This window comes from Onychostoma macrolepis, chromosome 11 (genome assembly GCF_012432095.1).
Source record: "Onychostoma macrolepis isolate SWU-2019 chromosome 11, ASM1243209v1, whole genome shotgun sequence".
NCBI classification, from domain to species: domain Eukaryota; kingdom Metazoa; phylum Chordata; class Actinopteri; order Cypriniformes; family Cyprinidae; genus Onychostoma; species Onychostoma macrolepis.
Window position 1 is genome coordinate 19,931,471 of NC_081165.1, and position 22,348 is coordinate 19,953,818.

The following is a 22,348-nucleotide window of genomic DNA, read 5'->3' on the forward strand; positions in this document are numbered from 1 at the left end:
AATAGAATTTATTTCTGTGATGCAGCGCTGAATTTTCAGCATCATTACTCCAGTCTTCAGTGTCCTTCAGAAATTATTCTAATATGCTGATATATTATGTGTGTTGAAACTGTTGTGCTGCTTAATATTGTTTTTTGGAACCTGTGATACTTTTTTCTTTGATTCTTTGTATTTTGATGAATACAAAGTTAAAAAACACAGCATTTGTTCAAAATAGAAATCTTTTCTAATAATATAAGTCTTTACTAACACATTAACACATCCATCCTGAATAAAAGTATTAATTAGCTTTGATCACAGGAATAAATTCTATTTTAAAGTATGTTAAAATAGAAAACTGTTATTTTAAATTGCAATAATATTTCACAAAATATATATATATTTTTTTTTCTGTATTTTTGATAAAATAGATACAGCCTTGATGATGAGCAGAAGAAACTTCTTTAAAAAAACATTACAAATCTTACCCAAACTTTTGAGCGGCAGTATATATATACACACACACAGGATATGTACACAGTGTGTGTGTATATATATATGTGTGTGTATATGTGTATATATATATATATATATATATATATATATATATATATATATATATATATATATATATATATATATATATGTATGTATTAGGGGTGTAATGGTACGTGTTTTCGCACCGAACGGTTCACAGGGCAAATTCCAAATGGAAGTGATCGTCCCTATGCCCTAATCCCTTCGAAAGGCAGAGCCCTTGGAATGGAGACTTTGGAGTGAGCAGGGCACGTGCGAGTTTTATATTAGTTTTAATATATTATATAGCATATTTTAAAAACTTTATAAAATATAAAATGTATGTTTATTTGCAACAGTTATGCTAACAACAATATAAAGACATTTATGCCATTTAAAACAGTGACACCTGCTGACGGACACCGTGCTGCGTTGTCACAGGAACATGCCAGGTGAAGTAGTTCACTGACAAGCTACGCAATATCACGTTCAATATCGCAGGCGATTCATCTGCGATTCTGAGCGCGTATTTGCGTAGTTTGTCAGTGAACTACTGCTCTGTGTATTAAATGCCGCTCCATTTGAAAACAGGTGATGGAGATTTAGCGCTAATCACGGAACCGGCTTTACTGACTAGATGCGCATGACTATCGCATGCAATATATCGTGCAGCCCTAATACACATACACGGTATATATAGATACTGTGTGTGTGTGTAAACAAAAAGTTAACTAAATGTTGATTATCATATCATTTTGCCTACACTTTATCCATCTTAGGATGAGGAAACGGCCAGAAGCGCCCAGCATCCGAAGATCAATCCGGCCTGTGGAGGGACTAGGTGAGGGCTCATCCGGAGCAGCAGGGGGTTTAAAGACCTCCTCCATGCCGGCAAGTGGACTGGCTAAGGAAGGGACAGACAAGCGACCGGTCAGTGCTCACAGCATCCTAAACTCCATCACCCGACACTCCTCTCTGAAGACTAAGGTGGAAGGTCCTCAGCTCCGCAAGTCCACACCTGCAGGGCGATCCAAGAGTTTCAGCAATCACAGACCACTGGACCCAGAGGTCATCGCTCAGGTGGAGCACAGCTCACAGGTACGACAAACCCAGAATCTGGGAATTTAATTAAGCATGACACTACTTTGATTGCTTTAAAAGTATTATTTAAATTTAGAAATTTTCAGACCTTGTCAGTTTTCATACAAACTTACAATGAATAAGAATGACACGTGTAAACAGAAAATCCATTTTCCACTCCGAAAAACAGTGCTGAGCTCTCCAGAGGAGTGTCTGTGTTTTTCAGTGTCCTATTTATCTTTCTTTGAGCTGTAATTTCATGGCTGGATAGAGGTCTAGAATCGATCCCGGCTGTGCTTGTATGTAATTGAGTTGGAGTTCCTGCAGTCCAATCATTATGAGTGTGGACATCTCACAGTTTTGTTGTTGTACTTGCTGTACAATAGAAATCAGAAGCGACTGACCTCAGCTACGCATGTTGTCTTTTTGAAAAGGAGTGACATGCTGGAGAATGGCTCTGAACTCCATCAAACTGAAAAAAAAAAAGCCAGATGACAGTAATGTTTTTGAAATTGCAGGTACAAAAATAACTCCATATATACACTGCTGTTCAAACGTTTGGGATCAGTAAGATTTTTTGTTTTTTTTTAGTGGAGTCTCTTATGCTCATAAAGGATGTATTTATTTGATCAAAAATACAGAAAAAACAAACATTGTGAAATATTATTGCAATTTCTAATATTGGTTTCATATTTGAATATACTTTAAAGTATCATTTATTTCTGTGACGCAGCGCTGTATTTTTGTTTTGTTTTCACAAATGTAATGTATTGTTTGTTTCACAAAACAAAACAAAAAATTTAACACCCCCCACAGCAACATACGAGAGACATATGCTTTACATACAGTGTTAAATCAAATAAACATATACAGAATGTATCAGCATGTTAGTATTTCCAATTTAAACATACTTGGCCTTTTTTACAAACTTCAGATGTATTCTGAGGGAGACTACAAAAGAATGGGGACCATAAAGTTTCAAATTTAACCTCGTTTCCATTGCTAACGGAATCTTAGAAAGTACATAAGGAGTACAATGCATACGGTGCAGTATTTAAACTGTGTTTCTTGTGCCTTATTACACAGCAGTATACACCTCATATTTTGCATGACATTTGACTATTTCTCCTCCTCCTGAGCCCCCCCAAAATCCCTTTCCCACCCTGATAACAATGCTTGCAAATTGTTTCCTGAATTAGAGACTAACAAGGTGTAAACCTTAGAAATAACATTCGACGAGTGCTTCAAAAACAGATCTACTTTAGTACACATCTCTTGATCTGTGGGGAAAGTGAACGTTTTCTGATTTGAAGGAAACCAAAAAAATGAGAAGAAGGTAACCCATACTTTTCTTGTAACTGTTGAAATGATAACAAAGAATTCCTGTTATACAAGTCTGATATTGACCAAATTCCTGCTTTGGTCCATTGATGAAAAAATCCATTTTGAAGCCCAAGGGGAAAGGCTTTGTTCATAATAAAAGATTTACTAAAATTTACTCCTTCCCCAAAACCACTGGATATCTCGCAAGATCTTTAAAGTTCTTTGTAAGAGAGGATTGTTGCAAATTTCTGAGCCAATGGACTTCTGTTCTGAGGTAATCACCGAATGTAAAGAGAAGGGACGAATAAACCATGAATCTATTTCTGTTTCTGGGGCCTGTTGTAACCACCTCAAAATAATTCTTATGTGACAGGCCCAATTGTAAAAACATAAATCAGGTAGTGCTAACCCACCTTTGTCTACAGGATAATTTAATTCTAGACTTTTTCTTATGCCAAATAAACCTACTAAAATCCTTTTCTAAATCTGTAATTATCTTTTTGGCAATATATAATGGAAAGGGTACAGTAATCTAGGAAGTGCATTCATTTTTATCAAGTTTATTCTGCTTATCCAAGAAATTGGGAATTCTGTCCAATGATTCTGTCCTGAATTTTTATCAACCATTACTCCAGTCTTCAGTGCCACATGATCCTTCAGAAATCATTCTAATATGCTGATTTATTATGAGTGTTGAAACTGTTGTGCTGCTTAATATTCTTTTGGAACCTGTGATGCTTTTTTCTTTCTTTCTTTCTTTGATGAATAAAAAGTTAAAAAGAACAGCATTTATTCAAAATAGAAATCTTTTCTAACAATAAAAGTCTCTACTATCACCTTTTATCCATTTAACACATCCTTGCTAAATAAAAGTATTAATTTCTTTAAAAAAAAAAAGAAGAAACTTATGCTGTCTTGTGCTGTTTGTAACAAATGTTCATTAGAAAAAAAAACGAATAAATATTTCAAAATACAATAAAATAAGGAACTTTCTTTAGAAAAAGATTTTTAAAAACAGATAATTCAAATTAAATTAATTCAATAATATTACAATTATTAAAAAATATTTAAATTGTTTTTATATAATAGATATTCACATTTTCTCATTTTGTCTTTCTTGATTTTTCTCTTTCTTTCAGGACATTGAGGCGACTATGACCACGGCTCTAAGTGAGCTGCGAGAGCTGGAGAGGCAGAGCAACGTCAAACACACTCCTGACGTTGTGCTTGACACACTAGAGCAGCTGAAGAGCGGAGGGGCATCTGAACCCTCCAGCCCACTTCATTCCCGCCTGCTCCGTGAGGCCGACTCCTCCCAGCATCCTCTGCAGCGCAGCGCCAGTTCAGCCAGCGACATGCCCTCCACCTTCCGACCCGGCAAAGGCTCGGGTCCCAAAAGCCCTCTGTCATCAATGTCTACAACAGGTCTGTCTGCTTCCGGCTCCACCTTTAGAGATAACAAACCCCCAGCCACCAAACCCAAGCCTGTGGTGTTCCCAAAAAGCAGTTCGGCAGGGGGCAGTCCGGCGATGGGATCCCCAACCACCACCATACCGCCAACACCACCGCCCCCTCCACCACCCACCGACAAGTCCTGCCCCGTCTGAGGGTTTACAGCCTCCATCTGTGATCAGTTTCTTAGTAATTCCAAGAGCACCCTCTAATACTGACTCTTCGGATCTTAATGAAAAACTGCGGACAGTTTAACAGACTCAAACTGATATTGGATGCTTGCGTGATTGAGCATGAGTGTTTGTGTGTGTGGAATTAATATACACATATGGAATATTGGAGTGATTTTACAACACTGTTTTAGTTTGGATTGAGACATGAACGTCAGCAATCCTTCTTTTCTAATCCGGAATTAGTGGTTTGGAGTTTTTTCGTCTGATTTTATAAAAAAGGGGTCAGACTTTGAGGACAAACGAGCAGTGGAAGTGCTTTCTGAGGACACATTCTTCCCCTCAGACTTTGGTGCATCTTGAATCAGGTTACAGACGGCGCAGCATCTCAGTGAATAGAAACAGATTTTCCTGATATGAATTTGCCGCTCTTTGTCACACAACAGCATTACATCCTGATCCAAATCTGTCTTTTTCTTCAGATTCGAAGAATCTGTTCTACAATAATCAGTAGTTACAGTTCATATAATCCACAGTTTCTGCTTAAACACAGCAAATAAAGGAATAGGAACATCTTTGCATGAGGATTCACAAGATATTAGCATGGCGAATGTGGATTCCCTAACAAGCAGATTCAAAAGCACTTCTGACATTATTAACAGTCTAATATGTGGTTTTATTGTACTATTATATCAGAGGGCACATAAAAAAGAGGGTGTTGTTTTGTATGTTTAATGACCATGATTATAACTGGAAAAAGTGATCTAAAAATGAGGAATGTCATGCAAGCACATTATTTCTTTGTCGCCCATGTATAAAAAAAAAAGAAACATAATTTTATTTCATTTTCCCTAGGTCATTACTCACCTTTGGGTCTGTATCATGGTATCTATGTATTAGTATGTGTGTTTACGTACAGTATGTATATTCTGAATCTTAGCAGCCTAACAGCAGCTTTTAGAGATTGACGATGCAAAAAAAGGGAAAGACTTACAACAGACTAACGGGGGATACATGCAAAAATGTAGCTTGCTTTCCTCAGTTTTTCCAACTCCGAAAGGATAAGCGTGCAGAAAGCCTCTTTAAAAGTCTGACAATCTTCATCGCACGGTCTGCCTGATTATGCCTTCGACAGAATGGATCGGACAAGTCTGTATTTTCCTAAGCGAGGCCTTAATGTCCTAGAAAATGAGCTGTGGTGGTATGCAAAGTACCCATTACAAGCAATGACTGTGACTCCTGGAAAATATCTACAGACAGACTGAGGCATTTTCCCCCCCAAGTAACGCAGAATTTTTTGAGGACAAGCCTTTTTCTTGCGTGTGTTGTCGTGTTCTGAAAACGTCTTCACAGGTGGTTACATTTGTTCATGTGTTAATGATTGGAAGTATTCTGTGTGTGTTGTTCCTGATACCTCATAAAGGCAACTGGAAACTGTCTTATTGGAGTTCTTTTGTGGGTGGGACTTTTACATGCAAATGACAGCAGGAAACTCACGTTGTGTGTGTTTAATGTGTAATGTTAATAGTATGCTGTTGGCCGAGGCCTCCGTTTACACACATACTGTTTTCTTTCATTGAGTAAACTGAAATCAATCATTATACACTTGAATCTGCATTGTATGTTTGTGAACAAATTTAATTGAGGGTGATTTTCTTTCTTTATTTGTAATCATAACTATTGTTAAAATGTAATTCCTGTCCAATGGAAACAAGACTGTAAAATGAATTGTCTTGTCAGATATATTTATAGTTGTCCATTCAGAAATCTGTTACCAGAGAAACCTGTGTTCAGATGTACTTTGTATATACAATAGTGTACATTACAGAGGTACATTCTTTTTCTTCATAATTTGTTTGTGGTTTTCTTCTTTTTTTTTGGTACAATATTGTACAGTTGCAGCAATAGTAGTTGCCACTCAAATATACATTCTATAATTCCACGTGTAGTTCTTGTAGTAAACATTTTTAAATAAATAAAAAAAATTGCTTGCTGAATGTGTATTTGATTATTTCAATAAAAATGTGCAAAAATTTGAAAATGATCTTTTTCCCAATTTTGCCAGTCACTTTTTCACTTTAAATAAAACATGCTTACTAAACAATTTTTTGATTGTTTGAATAAAAAGGTTTAAATTGTGAAAATTAATTTTTTCCTACTTTTATTTTTCATTTTTATGTAAACACTTATTTTTCTTTTTTTTTTATTATTATTTATTCATTTATTTTTTACATGTATAACTGGGCATGGATCTCTGGCTAGCATTAAGCAATTTTACCAGCTATTACACAAAAAGTACCCACATTTAGTTTTCACACATTTGTTGTTTATAAAATATCTGCGTGATTCACGTCATTTCTATGGGTTTTTCTATGGAACTAGAAGGGACTACCCAGCTGCAGCTCCAATTTTTCATGAATTTCCTAATTCCTGATTATTTAGTGTTGATTCACTGGACAAAAATGAATCCAATATAGTATGAAATTTCATTAAGAAACTTTGTTCATTTGCTAAGGAATAAAAAGTCATTCTTGAGACATGTCCAGCAATTGTAACTGCTATCAGGTTTAAAAAAATAAAAATATTTTAAATTGTAAATGTTATGGGGATTAATAATAGAATGTATTTAACACAATTATCCCCTTCAATTTAATTTTATCATTATTATGTGAAATCTATGACACTTATTGTCTTCTCACTACATCTAAAACAGAGAAGTGTCCACAGAGAAGGGTTCTATCATTCATATGCTATAACATGGACAAAAATGTTTTTTTTTTTTAATGATGAAAAAGACCTTGTTATTATTAAGTAACACTTAATAATATATCAAAGCAAGGTTGTTTTTCAGTGACACATGCATGTTTCATAAGGTTTCAAAGTTGTGTCCCCACTTTTTGTCAACACCGTCAGACATTCATTAAAATGTAATAAAATCAGGGAATATCAGGGGCAGCTGTCACTCTAAAGGACCCCCTTGCCACAGTCCTCCATCACTGTCAGACAGGCTCTGGTCAGTTTTATAGTTTTAGAATATTTTAAATCCTAATGTAAATATTTCCTGGCCACAACCATGATATGTCAACACCATCTTCCAATTTCTGAGGAAATTATTTGAAATATTTAGATCATTTTATTCTCCTGAAGCAGGTTCCATTAGCATTTAGCATCAACAGAAAAAATAAATAAAATGGCTACTACATGAACTCCATGAACTGTTTTGTGAAAGAAATGCCAAATTTGTCAACACCGTCAGATTTTGTGTTCCAATAATATATCAAAATACTTAAATGTGACTCTTGAATAAAAGCTTGAATAAAAGCTTTTGTTTTAATACAGTAATTGATTGATTCAATGTGTTTGATAGTTAAAAAGACTACAAATTCAGGTTTTGTCACCACCTCCGTCAGAGGAGTGTTTTGATAATATTTCATTATGATATTTTATATTTGTTGAGGAATTGTTGGTCACATGTGAAAGTGTAATCTGTCTGCTAACATGAGAGTGTGTTTTGAAATGTTAAAAACATCTTGAATGCTGTTAAAGATATGTTATATCACACAGTCCAAGTTAAAAAGCACATTTTGTTAAAAAAAAAGAAAAGTTGGGGGGTTGTATCGAAGCATAGCTCAGTAGCTTAGTACATAAGATACATAAATGTCGTTTCATTTGTCTGAGTACAAGGTTTTATTTTTTCAATTTTGCACCCTTTGTCCCACTTCTCAAGAATTTGATTGATATTTTTTGAAGAAAAATATACCTCTCTTTTATGAAGAATCATGAGAAGCCTATTCTGTTCTTAAGGAAATTCAAAATATATTTAAAGTGCCAAAATCTTATGAATAATGTATCCTTAGCAGGAAATTTGGGCAATTTATTTATTTTTTCATCTTTTTTTCTGAAGAAATCCAGGAAAGCTTTGTAAGGAATTTAAAATATACAAATCTAGGTCAAAGTTATTTCCTCGTGTCTTACGTTACACTTTTGAGCAGACTTCAGGCAAAAATGCTTTTCATTAAGAAAAGTAGCCTATGTTTGCCCTTCTGCATTATTTTGATATTTTAAATTCCGTCCACGAGAGGGCGACATGCATTTTTTGGTTTATTATCACTTTTAATATGGTGGAATAAAAGAGTTAGGTTTTCACATAAACTACGTAAAATGACCCACAATATAATATTTAACTCGTGTTATGTTTTCTATATAACTTTCAGATGAAAACACATGTTAATAGAAAAATACACCGGTGCCCTTAACACAAACGCGATGCACCGAACAAGGAAGTTCCTGACAGAAATGAAAGTTGCTGGTGACACTGGTTTCCGTCGAGCTGCTCTCAAAACTCACACAGGAGGACTGCAGGTGTAACTAGTCCACAGAGAAACACACAGGGATTGACATATTCGGATAAAAGTGGAAAATGCGCAGGCATCAAACACACACATGGTTGGTTGGTTGGTTTGTTTGTTTTGGTGGTTTCGTGTGTTGTCAGTCAGAGTGATGGCGATACCGATGTATGAAGGGGAAATCCTCTGTTGACACTTCACACAACGTCTTTTCATTAAAATAATAGCTTATTTTTTGGAGAAATGTGATGCTGTTTATGTATATTTTCCGTGTTTACAGGTCATATAGAAAGGAAATGGATTTTTTTTGACGCCTCTGTTGTGACTTGAGTGACTTTTGAGACGTGTTGTGTTCAGAAATAAACCGGTGAGTTAACGTTACTTTTGCTTAATACAACAATGGTTGGATGCGAAAAATATATACCTTGATTCTGTTTACCTTACATTCAGCACTAAAAATAAAGCACTTAAATCTTAATTTCATTCAACTTAACATACTGTTTAAAGATACTAACCAGAAGTTCATTGACAACATGATTTACATATTACCTGACATTAGAGATAGACAAAAGTTCAGTTTAGCATACAGTAGGCGTGAATAGAGTGTGTGTGTGTATATATATATATATATATATATATATATATATAGTGTGTGTGTATATGTATGTGTGTGTGTGTATGTGTGTGTATATGTATGTGTGTGTGTATATATGTGTGTGTGTGTGTGTGTATATATATATGTGTGTGTATATATATATGTGTGTGTGTGTATATGTGTGTGTGTGTATATGTGTGTGTGTGTGTATATATGTATGTATATGTATGTATGTGTATATATATGTGTGTATATGTGTGTATATATATATATATATTAGGAAACTTAACATTAAATATTCTGTCATACACAGATCCGATCATGTCATCCAGTTGTATCAACACAAGGACAGCAAGTACAGCAAACCACCTTTGGTCGCTGGATGATATTCTTGGTCAAGGGGCCACAGCAAGTGTCTTCAAAGCACGAAACAAAGTACTTTATCATTATTACAGATTTCCCACTTTCATTACTCAAACAGGTCATAGGCAGGTCATGCTTTGCTAAATGACGCTTTATATTGCTGTAGAAAACAGGTGAGCTGGTTGCTGTGAAGGTCTTTAACTTGGTGAGCTACAACAGGCCGTATGAAGTTCAGATGAGGGAGTTTGAGGTGCTGCAGAAACTCAATCACGTCAACATTGTTAAACTCTTTGCTGTGGAGGAGGTACGTATCTGATGTGGTTTGTGATGCTGTTCAAGATTTTCCAGCCATAATACTGCTGATTTTTCAGATGGTACTTTGATGTTTGAGTTTCTCATGATTCATTGTGTCAGGGAGAGTCAGTAAAGATATTTAGAATTTTACAAAATATTTCTATTTTAAACAAATGCTTTTTGTAAATAAACACGCTTTTGATTCATCAAGGAATTCTGAAAAATGATCTCAACAAAACATCGATAATAAGAAATGTTTATTGAGCTCCAAATCAGTATCTAAGAATGATTTCTGAAAGATCATGTGACACTGAAGCCTGAGGTAATGGCTGCTGAAAATTCAGCTTTAACATCACATGACTAAATAACATTTTAATAGATAAATAGATAATTTTTACATTTTAATAATATTTCACAATATTACTGTATTTAGATTAAATAAATGCAGCTTTGGTGAGCGTAAGAGTTCTTACTGACCTCAAAACAATAAAAATATACTACTTCTACTGCTACTACTAATAGTAATAATATATTATTATTTTAATCTTTTCATCAACCTACGTATATTAAAATTTAATAAAACGGCAACAATCAAAACAACCAGCCATAGATTACCTTAAAAGTCCATATATATCACTATCAGTTCATATGGCTGTTAACAATTTCTCAGACAAGCAGGTGACATTCAACATTTCCATACATTCTGTTAAACTTGTTTGACTCCCCACCAAATATAGATCATAGACCTGAAAGGTGAATTTTCAACACTTCCTTAATTTCTATTCTTGTGCATTTCAGATGCATATGAACCCGAAGCAGAAGGTTCTGGTGATGGAATTCTGTTCAGGTGGCAGCCTGCTGAACTTGCTAGAGGAGTCTGAGAATGCGTTTGGACTTCCTGAGCCAGAGTTCCTCATCGTATTACAGTGTGTGGGTAAGAACCAACAAAGGAAATTAAGTAGTTAAATTAGTTTCCACTCCATTACACACATCATGCACCTTTTGGGAGGCATTACTGTGGTTAAATGGAGCTCTCCTCATATTTTGTCTTTCTCCCATTTGGTCATATACAGTCCAAGGAATGAACCACCTGCGAGAGAATGGGGTGGTGCACAGAGACATCAAACCTGGCAATATCATGAGGCAAGTGGGTGAGGATGGATGCTCAGTGTACAAGCTGACGGACTTCGGTGCTGCTCGTGAGTTGGAGGACGATGAGAAGTTTGTGTCCATATATGGCACAGAGGAATATCTGGTAAGAAGGAAATGCTGTGTAAAAAATCAATTTATTTGATTAACACTGAAAAAAACTCAAAGGTGCCTCTTCCTGTGTACCTCTTTCAGTGATTCACAGAAAATACAGCACGTGCATGTTGCTTATCAAAAATGTAATCAGGCGTTTGATGTGGTTCCTTGAATCTGTCTGTGACTAAACATATTATCTGATGTAGCAAATTAGCTCAAAAGGGAAATGTATATAAATAATTACAATTGATTATAATTATTTATCTAAGCTACCAGAAATAACTGTAGCAATATTAATATTACAATGAACGAACCTGTTCGTCCAGCGAACATTGTGTAATTTCATATCAACTCTAAGAAATGTTATTTTCATGGCCACAGGAAATAACTTTCTTACAGTACTAATGCATTAGAGCATGTTTAAGTGACAATGATCTGCAAGCAGTGACAGAATCAATACAACCAGTTTTGGATAAGGGGTCTGTTGGATTATTTTTTAAATATAACAAATAATAATGTGTCTGATTTATCCAGCCGTTACACTTATATAATAACTTGTGTGGTCCAGCATCCGGACATGTATGAGCGTGCAGTGTTGAGGAAGCCCCAACAGAAAACTTATGGTGTATCTGTGGATCTGTGGAGCCTCGGTGTCACCTTTTACCATGCTGCCACTGGCAGTCTTCCTTTTATACCATATGGAGGCCCACGCAAAAACAAGAAAATCATGTAAGTCTCATCTTTAAATGTTTTAATTCTATTTATTATAATCAATTATATATTAATTATAATTGTAAATGATGATTTATATTAGGCTTATTTATGTGCTATTTTTGGTGACTCTTGGTGCTCTCCCCAGGTACAAGATCACAACAGAGAAGCCAGAGGGAGCCATAGCAGGTGCACAGAAGGTGGAAGACGGACCCATTGAATGGAGCTACCAACTGCCACACTGCTGCCAACTTTCAGAGTGAGTTTCTCTATGCAAAAGTGTGGTTAAAAACTTTGTGGACAGACAGTATTGGCAAGGAAATTGTATATGGACCTCAATCAGTAAAGCTATATTTAATTTATATGCTAGAGAAAAATACCATTCATTCAATGTGTCATACTGTATCAAGGGCCATTCACACCAAGGATGATAACTATATAACTACAAAGTCTTAAAGGGATACTCCACCCCAAAATGAAAATTTTGTCATTAATCACTTACCCCCATGTCGTTTCAAACCCGTAAACGCTTAACAAGTTAAGATATTTTAGATGAAAACCGGGAGGCTTGTGACTGTCCCATTGACTGCCAAGTAAATGACACTGTCAAGGTCCAGAAAAGTATAAAAAACATCGTCAGAATACTCCATCTGCCATCAGTGATTCAACCGTAACGTTATGAAGCGACGAGAATACTTTTTGTACGGAAATAAAACAAAAATAATGACTTTATTCAACAATTCGGCACCGTAGCGTCACCGTAGCGCCATTTTGGAGAGTATCGCCGCGCGCAAAATGCGTACACTCTTCTGTGTCAGCCGCGACCATAGACATATATATCTATGTATAAATATCTATGGCCGCGACACAAGGATACGTTTTCTAAGTGGGCTTACGTTTTGATTTGAACGCAAACAGCGCATCCCTATGTCGTGGCTGACACAGAAGAGTGTACGCATTTTGCGTGCAGCGTTACTCTCCAAAATGGCGCTATGGTGCCGAATTGTTGAATAAAGTCATTAATTTAAATTTATTTCCGTTCAAAAAGTATTCTCGTCGCTTCATAATGAACCACTTATGTCAGATGGAGTATTCTGACGATGTTTTTCATACTTTTCTGGGCCTAGACGGTGTCATTTACTTGGCAGTCAATGGGACAGTTTCATTTTATATCCCTTCATATTATATCCCTTTAATAATCATTCTAATTCTATTTTTAATTAATCTAATTAATTTTTTCAGCCAATGAACAATGAAAACTGCATAACTGCAGCTCATGCATATAATAAACAATGTTATCTGTCAGTGTGGACACTACTATTGTTATCCTATTTATAGTTATCGTTCTTTGTGTGAATTGGTCTTTATGGTCCTAAGTCATGTCTAATTTTCATGTTTGCCTTAGTTTTTTTGTCTAATGGAAATTATTAATGATTAACACCAAGATACACAATATAACAGCTCATTGGATTGTTTTCATTCATGTCAAATTAAAAATAGGCATCTTTTGTGACTCCTTTAAGTTTCATGCTTTTATTTATCATGAATAACATCCTGGAAAAAAATCCTTGATAGTTCTTTGAACACTGTTGCCTCATGGTAGCACATGACCAACGGCTATGTTTTTTTCATAGGGCTTTAAAGACCCAGCTGGTCCCAGTGTTGGCCAGCATACTAGAGGCCAATCAGGAGAAGTGTTGGGGCTTCGTCCAGTTCTTTGCTGCCACTACAGACATTCTGCACCGTATCACAGTCCACATCTTCTCTCTCCAGCAGGCCTCAGCACACAGCATCTACATCCACTTTCACAACACGTATGTGGGCTCCTCGAGAAGAGATTTCTGATCTCTTCTCTACTGCAACTACGGCTGAAGTACTCCGTGCAACTTCATTCAAATGTGGCCCAATACATTTTTAGGTTGCTGTATATGGAAATTCTGGTTCTTTTTGTAAATACAGATGCCATTTGGGTGTAGGTCCCCAAATGGTCATTTAAAATGAATAAAAATGATTACCTACAATTTTATGTAAGTATGGATAAGGCTGAATTACTTTTCACAGTGATTCCAAAATATTTTGTTGTTGTTGTTGTTATCCTCAAGGGTCTCAATCTTGTTTGAGGACGTTCAGGCCCAAACTGGAATTGAACCGGCAGCTCAACAGTACCTTTTTCAGGGTCATCCTCTCATATTGGAGCCAAGCATGAAAGTAGTGAACCTTCCCCCCACCACTCCGGACCGCCCTATCATTCTCATCAGCCGACGACCAGAGAAAATAGTAGGCCATCCATACAAAGAACGTATGTACATAATAAATGTGTTTTAGTGTGTGTGTGTGTGTGCCTGATGTCACAAAGTTTAAGCCATTTTATGAACCCTGAAGTCTCAAGTTTATGCTTTTCAGTGTAATTTAGTTTGTGCATTTTCACAAATAAATTGGTAACATTTACAGAGGTAACTTTGTCTCTATTTATTCTCCCGCCATCCCTTCTATTTTCATTTTTTCTGTAGCTGAGGCCCCTGTGATACCCACAAAGTTTGACGTCATGGCAGATTACACCTTCTCCAAGGCAAGCAAGCCTCTTTGTTTTTATCTCTGGTGCTTATTTTTGGTGAACATTATAACACCATTATCCCTGAGCCTCACACTGTGTCCTGTTGTTTTTGTTCGTTCTAAAGACTATTGTCGGGGTCATCCATCAGTACCTGCGGATAGCCCGCTCACTCCAGAAGTACAGGGAACTGATTCTGCAGGGGTTCTATAGCTACATGTGAGCTCTTATATAATCACTATTCTGCATGAGTCAGTCTCCTGATAATTATTGCCACAAGAAAACCAAACCTGTTCTTGACATTTTAGTGTGTCCAATAACAATATTCTTAACTTTTCAGTGAAAACACCGGTTTTGAATGTAGTAATGTGGCACACAGGATTGCCATGGTGAATATGAAGCTGCTTTCTTCTATCAGCACTGAGGAGCATCTTCATCTGTTGTAAGAATCCACCAGTGAGATACTGACTCAATTTGTGTTTTAGTTTACTACATGGTATCATGAAACTAATGCTTAATCTAGTTTAATAAGCATTATATGTAGTAAGGTATTTAGTAATAATGTCTCTTGATTCTTCCCAACCAGTGCTCAGAGGTTTGTGCACGAGATTCCAGACTTTGTAGACAATAAGAAAAAACTCCCTCTGGTAAGAGTTGTGCTTTGTGAAATGTATATTGAATAAATGAACTAGAACACACAATAGTTTGCATCCTTGAGGTTTATCATTGTGTGTAGATTGAAGAGAATTTGCAGCGGCTGTATGGCGGTGGAGTTAAAGAGTTCCAGAATCAACTGCAGCAGTTGCATGTGATGCTGTCTAAACACTCTGAGACACTGGCCCAGGATAAGAGGTAACACAGCCTGTTAGGATAATTTGAGGGAAAATGATAGTTCACTATTTTCAAACTTATTCATCACAGTATAACATCATTATCCTGGTGCCAAGGGATTTTTCTTTATTCTCTTATTTTATTTTGATTGAAAAACCTTGAAAGTAAACTTGAAAACTATATATATATATATTTATCTTGCAGTGCCATAACATGGTAAAACATTTCAGCACAGCATTTGTCCAAATGTTGATTTAACTCGTTCTGTAAATTGAATTCATTAATAAACATCATGTATATAACATAAACAAAAATATAAGCATTTATTCATTAGAAATTGTTTCCAAAATATAAATAAATAAAAATGTATACTTCAAATGGTTGATTAAAATCTATACATTTGCATATTATTATGGAAGGTTATAACAAAATTGATAATATATTATTATATAAACAAAATGTATTTATTACATTTTAATCCTATGTTAATAATTAAATTAATTTTTTCTTCCTCTTAATGCAGCATCCAGAAGATGGAGGTTTTATTGGGGAAGATTGTTGCAGTACATCACCAGTATTGCAAAGACAAAATGACAGGAAGTAATTGGATGCATGTTTTTTCTCTCATATTAATATAACACAACAAATTACAGATGAATCTACAGGACAACACCTGTCAAAGGACTCTTTCTGAGCTTCTGCAGATTATGTACTTTAAACCCATGATAAATGTTCTTCTCAACAAGTCATATGGTTTCTGGACACTTAGCGAAAATTCACCAAACTGTGTGAGATTGTACTGTATATTAGCTAGTGACCCATTTCTGTCACTCGCACTTCTGGAGCAGAATTTGGGGTTTGATGAGTGGAGCCAGTGCTGAGATTAGTCAGATTAGTTCTCAGTACTGTGCTGCAGGGAAGGGAGGCACTGTTGTGCTGCCTTATCTGACAGCAAGGGCCATTCCAGACAGGCAAGCATGGAGACAGAAGAATATAACCCTCCTTTCTGCCTGGCTGCATTGATAAAGTTAGATATGACTCTGCAGAGAAGCCAGTCAGCTAAAATAGTGCTTATCTTGAGCAGTCACATAGAAAAAAAAAACTACGGTGTTGGGTTGAGGTTTTCAAAAGACTGCTCTGACTGCTATTAATTTATACTCTTTCTGTCCCAGAGCTCAGCTACAATGACGAACAGATTCACAAGTTTGAGAAGTAAGTATTAAACACCAGGAGAATCTTGAATGAGTGTCCATTCTCACAGTGATTAAACTGAGAAACAACTATTTTCTGCTCAGGCTCAATCTGTCTTCATACATAAAGAAGGTCAAGAGTTTATTCAAGGACGACTGTTTGCAGAAATACAAGGATGTTCTGATGGCTGCTGGCAGCTGGAACAGGTATGACAGAGGTTACATGGACTGAGAATACACCATCCAATCACATTATGTATAGACCCTATAATGTCAAACATTTGATACACATTTTATTACCGTCAAAGGTGTTTTGTCAAAGCAGCAAAAAAGCAGTCAAAGAACAACATATGCAGATGACCATGTGAGTGTTGTTTCTGCAGGGTTCTTTATGAGATGCAGACGAGTCTAGAGCATTTTGGAGTTGTCCTCCGCCAGAGTATGGGGGATCTGCATGTGTGTGAGGCCCAGCAGAACAAGGTCAGCCCTCTTTTTTTCCACAAAATACACACACCGTCTGTCTTTAGCCCAATTCAGGCGTGACAAGTTGTCCCTGAGGAGGTTAGGTAAATTTTGTGTTTCACAGACTCGCTCCAAAACGTTTCTCCAAAGTTGAACAATGCAGTGTAAAAATTACACAACAAATTAGTTGGCAAATAAAATTTTGGCTTACTTTGGTCTCAATCCCAAAGAAAAGAATGTCTGTGATAACAGAACTTAAATTTTTACAGTAGTTCTCCTTATTTGTGTTGACTTTCGTTGTATAGCATGACTACAGCTAAATTTCTCATTATGCTGCCTTGAGCACAATCATTATGAATTTTAAGTAAAATTAATTTCAAGTGGAACTTGCATCACTTCCAATTTTAAATGATAATTATTCAAATCAATAAGGACTGTCTAATCATGGCTGTTCAGCCCTTTTCAGGCATAACTAGTTATCCCTGAGGAGGTTATGGCTCGTTTCCACGTGTCAGTACAGTACAGTACAGTACGGTACGATTCGGGACCGAACACCCTGATCCAGCTTGAGTTTCCTCCGCCAACAGTACCCTTACTTGATAGGCGTGGTGTATGCCGGAAAGTAGCGCTCGATGATAAAGCGCGACAGTAAGCACAACTTTTTGTTAATTGTCAGTTTTAATTAAAGTCCCCCTGTAGTCAAAAATTGTATCCTTTAAAACTCATCTTTGATCATAAAAATGACATATTTAAATGTTTTTTCTTGTGAAAAATAATTTTCTCATGCCTTAAAGTAGCTTGAATGTAGCTCTACACCCTTGCATCATTTACTATACGCGGATCTATGAATACGCAGATTAGCCCCGCCTCCACTCAGTCACACCCCAGCCAGCCATGAGCCAGGGCCTCCTGATCCACTAATTGAACTGTAGTAAACGCGATGCAATGGCAAGTGGAAATATTGGTTTAATTAAACCATATGTGTTTAAACCAGAAATAAACTGGTATGCTCAACGTAAGCAAGGAGACTGATGGCTAACCTCGCGAGGTAACCTTATCTGTTTTCGCTGGTTCGTACATGGATAATGACTAATAAAACTATGTTTTTACTAGCGGACAACTATAGTGGATACGGTAACATTCGTTAAATTTACCTACTTGACGATGTTGTGTCCTTAAAATGCCTTGAAGACTCAAATGCAGCCAAGTTTGTGATTCCAAATCGCACCCGCGAGCATACGTGTGTGATGTGCAGATGTCAATGCGGCAGAGGTGGCTCTGACTCCGGGCTACTTTTACACTGTTGCCACGGGTTATTATTCAAGTTAGCCGTTCTAAATACAAATAAATAAGTGGTAACAGCACATGACGTCGTGAAAATAAGGAGAAATATTAACAGTTAGCGAAACATCTACAGAAAAATATAACTTACTGGATTAACCTGGCTGCCTTTTCACTAGACCAGGGGTGGGCACACTCGGCCCTTCCAGGCAACTTTCCTTCAGAGTTTAGCTCCAACCCTAATCAAACACACCTGAACCAGTTAATCATCGTCTTCAAGACTACTAGAAGGCTACAGGCAGGTGAGTTTTATTAGGGTTGGATCTAATCTCTACAGGAAAGTGATGTAATAGCCCAACACTGATGGACAGCAGAATGGAACAATTGAAAGAGAAGCTTTATCCCCTTGTATCACGCAAAAGTGACGATTCTAGTCAACCAATCAACATTCTGCAGTGAGTTTAGCTCCACCCTTTTGGTATCCTTTTCTGTGCTAGGTACCCCAATGGAAGGGTACCAAAAAAGTGGTACGGTTCACAATTTTAGTGCCATTCACTACGGAAACGGACATAATTGCGTACCGTACAGCTCGGTGGAAACAAGCCATTAGAGAAATTTTGTGTTTCACAGACTCTAATTTTAATGCCATCTAAAGTGAAAATTTCTCTGTTTTTCCTCACACAGCCTCTGTTAAAATTGCACAATAAATTAGGTTTTTTTTTTTTTGATTAACTCTTCTCTTCTCATCTGGAAATAATGCCTGTGAGGGCTGATTTGTATTTTTCACAGTGGTTATTGTTTATTTTGACCTTAGTTTTGACCTCAACTATGCTACATTTCATTATGAATTTATGAGTTTTTTTGTTGTTTTTTTTGTGTGCAAACTCTGGGTAAATATCTCGGTTCAGATTTAATTAATAAATAACCAGGGCTGGGCAAGTTGACGCATTATCGCGTTAACGCATTAATTAATTAGCGCCGACAATTATTTTATCGTTCATTAACGCAGTTTTTTAGGATTATTATTATGAAAGCCCGTTGCTCACGAGCTCTGAATACACTTACAGACAAATCATGGGTCACAGGAGGGGTGGGATGTTGATCAGTACTGGCTTGGGATGGGCATCATCACGTGTCTCAACCAATGAGAGCATTTGGGGTGGGCCTAAGACTGCAGCAGCGCTCCCATGAACACTCCCGATAAAATTATTTAGTCTAAGCATCAACATTCACAAACCACTGTTCACTGTTATTTTTAACAGAAAAGAATGCAACGTGCTCGTAATCACGACTTCATAAGTGGGAAACAGGTTCCGACAGCAGTGCAGTGGAGTGCATCGCTTTTGTTAACTTTTTTGTTAATGGATTATTATTTTGAGTCGTTTGGTAACACACGGCCCTCACAATATATTGCTTTACAGATCTATCACTTTTGCCGCTCAGAAATGTACACGCAATCATGCTGCATGTATCAGAAGTTCCGTGCTCTGGCGCGGTTAGCGCTCACACACTACATGCGTACCGCGCCCAAGCCTGGCCCACCTCTTCCAACCCAGCCAGGGCCGGCTAAATGAACGGTTAAGATTGCCTAGTGTGAGTACACCCTTATTCTCCCGCATCCCGCACACACAAGTCTCTACCCGCTTGCACCCTGCACTCGCCCATCAAGTGTTGTCCCGTGCCGCACTCTGCTGCGTTGGGTCCCGCGATGGTGCAGGTCTCTACTCGGAAGGTGCCTGTTATACACCCGGTTTCACAGACAGGGCTTAGACTAAGCCAGGATTAGGCCATAGTTCAATTAGGACATTGAAGTAATTTTTATAAACATGCTTAGAAAAAAACATTACTGGGGTGCATCTTGAGACAAAACAAAGGCACTGATATATTTTAAGATATATTTCAGTGCAAGTTTTTTTTCAGTTGAAACAGCTAAGACTTACATTTTAGACTAGGACTAGGCTTAAGCCTTGTCTGTGAAACTGGGGGATAATGTTATGATCGAGGCTCTGGACTCTGAGCATAACTTGTTTTTCTATAACAAACTATAAAATATTTTTTATAAAAACGTTAATGCCCTGCAGTGGCAAATAGCTTTGGTTTTATCATTTAATTTGATTACATGAATCAAATTAGTATTTGCAAACCAAATGTTATTGCACTTTTGTTCATATAGCAATACTTCTAAATGAAAAAAGTGCACAATACATTACATTTGAATTCATTATTGAATTTTGTGCATAACAATACGTTTAATCGCAGAAAAATTATGCGATTAATCTCGATTTAAAATTTGAATCATTGCCCAGCACTATAAATAAGCAAGGAGAGTCTAATCAATGCTACAGTAGCAGCGTCAGGTATGATCCTCTCCTTAATTCCTGCTCATAATTCACATATCTTTCTGCCTAAACCTAACATACTATTCTTTAATAAACGTTTATACAGTTCCCGATCCTCAAAAAGCTTGGATATAGAGCATACTTACCATGTTCCTTTCTGTCTTTGCAGGTTCTAGACAGAGCTGTTCTCAGAGCTCTCCAGCAGCCTGTAGGAGCTGAGGGGGTGGATGGACAGAAAAAAGATGAGCACTTGATTCTCAAGTATGTCATTGCATTGTAGATGACACAGCATTTTTCAGTTCCAAATAATAAATAATAAAATTGTTTCCAGAATGAACAGGTTAAAGGATGAAATGGAGGCTGTGGCACGGGAGCTACAGAATAATAACAACATGATAGAAAGGTACTGTATGGTGTTTAGCTGTGAATGTTTTTGTGTACAACCAAAAATTTTGTGTAGAAAATCCTTTCAAATTTAACAAGACAACATCTTTTTAAGCCTTGCAGTAGTTACCGCTACACTTCCAGTGGAGAAGAAAGTACCTCAAGCCAACAGACCATGAAGACCTCAAAGAATGCAGAACAATATTTATATTTACAGAGCCTGGACCTGTGAGCTAAAGGGAAAGCAAAACAAAACATCTAAAAAAAATGTCCATAAAGAACAGATTAATGGCTGTTACCAGGGCAGGCAGCTGAAATTGCACGATGTGTACTGACGTGCAAAGCGCAAATGAAGTTATGACTGGTCTCGAGTCCCAGAACTGTCCTATGACAAATTAAAGGAAAACAGGAATGTTTAAAACTGCAATTTGATTGTTTTGATATGAATCACAAAAGTCATATTTCTCAGATTCAGTGTTCATATAGTTACTGCATTTTATCTTCGTGCAATCTAGTAGTATTGACTTTAAGAAAATATAAATATAGGTCTGTTATAACTACTACAGCAGTTTTCATGAGACTTAACTATTGATTGCACAGTGCATTCAGCTGACAATAATGGTGTAATTATTGCACAGTCATGGGATAAAGAGAGAAGAGTTAAGTCTGCTTTGTAATTGATTCCGTTTTTGAGAGATAACTGTGCAATAGCACTTATTTAATTAATCTATTGATCACAACAGAGTATCACACAGCTTGGAGCTCTAGAGGAGGCTTTGTTTATGTGACAATGTGTGAACTTTACAAATGACTCCAAATATTATCATCCTGCAAATACTGACAAGAGTCAGTAGACTCATACCTTGCTGTATTACAGATCATTAGCATATGGAAAGTGAAAGTTGTGTTTGGTGGGTTCTGACAGCACATTACAGAGTGTGAGTTAAGGGGAATTCCTCACTCTGGGGGAACTGTGGTGACCTTGGAGACCACGCTGTGGTTCACTGTTAAAGCTTGCATTTATTTGACTTAAAATGGAATTTTATCAACTTTCCTTTTGTCAGTTTGTAAACTTACGTGTTAAATGTTTTGTATTTTATTTTTAACGTCTTCACTTCTGTTTTGTGAGGTAGTAGAGGTATCCTTTAAATGTAAAGTGGTACTTAACAAACTATATATGGCTCTAATAAATACATGAACACAATTGGTGAAAATGTTTTTTTTATTTAAAAATAT

General features: G+C 36.6%; 2 protein-coding genes across 5 annotated transcripts in view; both read left to right on the forward strand.

Moving 5' to 3' along the window:
• The window catches only part of srgap2 (SLIT-ROBO Rho GTPase activating protein 2), a 107,879-nt gene extending 101,362 nt beyond the window's left edge, over positions 1–6,517 (forward strand). For all 3 annotated transcript variants that reach the window (XM_058790839.1, XM_058790838.1, XM_058790840.1), the window contains exons 22-23: positions 1,275–1,593; positions 4,038–6,517. In XM_058790839.1, coding sequence (XP_058646822.1) covers positions 1,275–1,593; positions 4,038–4,505 — 787 coding nt within the window. In that variant the 3' untranslated portion in view covers positions 4,506–6,517. The remainder of the gene's footprint in view (positions 1–1,274; positions 1,594–4,037) is intronic.
• A 2,151-nt stretch (positions 6,518–8,668) lies between these two features.
• On the forward strand, positions 8,669–22,316 carry ikbke (inhibitor of nuclear factor kappa B kinase subunit epsilon). 2 transcript variants are annotated; one of them, XM_058790949.1, is made up of 22 exons: positions 8,669–8,966; positions 9,147–9,233; positions 9,775–9,896; positions 9,991–10,128; positions 10,917–11,052; positions 11,192–11,373; positions 11,932–12,092; positions 12,223–12,333; positions 13,709–13,888; positions 14,177–14,373; positions 14,585–14,643; positions 14,753–14,844; positions 14,966–15,067; positions 15,212–15,272; positions 15,362–15,477; positions 15,980–16,056; positions 16,629–16,668; positions 16,752–16,853; positions 17,030–17,126; positions 20,898–20,989; positions 21,060–21,131; positions 21,236–22,316. In XM_058790949.1, the coding sequence occupies exons 3-22, from the start codon at positions 9,783–9,785 to the stop codon at positions 21,342–21,344; spliced, it is 2,238 nt and encodes a 745-aa protein (XP_058646932.1). In that variant the 5' UTR covers positions 8,669–8,966; positions 9,147–9,233; positions 9,775–9,782; the 3' UTR covers positions 21,345–22,316. The 2 variants fall into 2 exon arrangements, with proteins under 2 accessions (XP_058646932.1, XP_058646933.1); XM_058790950.1 differs by having other exon boundaries at positions 8,671–8,966; positions 21,228–22,316.
• The last annotated feature ends 32 nt before the right edge of the window (positions 22,317–22,348 follow it).

Coding starts and splice junctions, on each gene's coding strand:
- ikbke (XM_058790949.1), top strand. CDS start 9,783: ATGTCATCCAGTTGTATCAACACAAGGACAGCAAGTACAGCAAACCAC. Junction 11,374..11,931: donor ATGGCACAGAGGAATATCTG/GTAAGAAGGAAA, acceptor TGTGTGGTCCAG/CATCCGGACATGTATGAGCG. Junction 15,478..15,979: donor ACACTGGCCCAGGATAAGAG/GTAACACAGCCT, acceptor CTCTTAATGCAG/CATCCAGAAGATGGAGGTTT.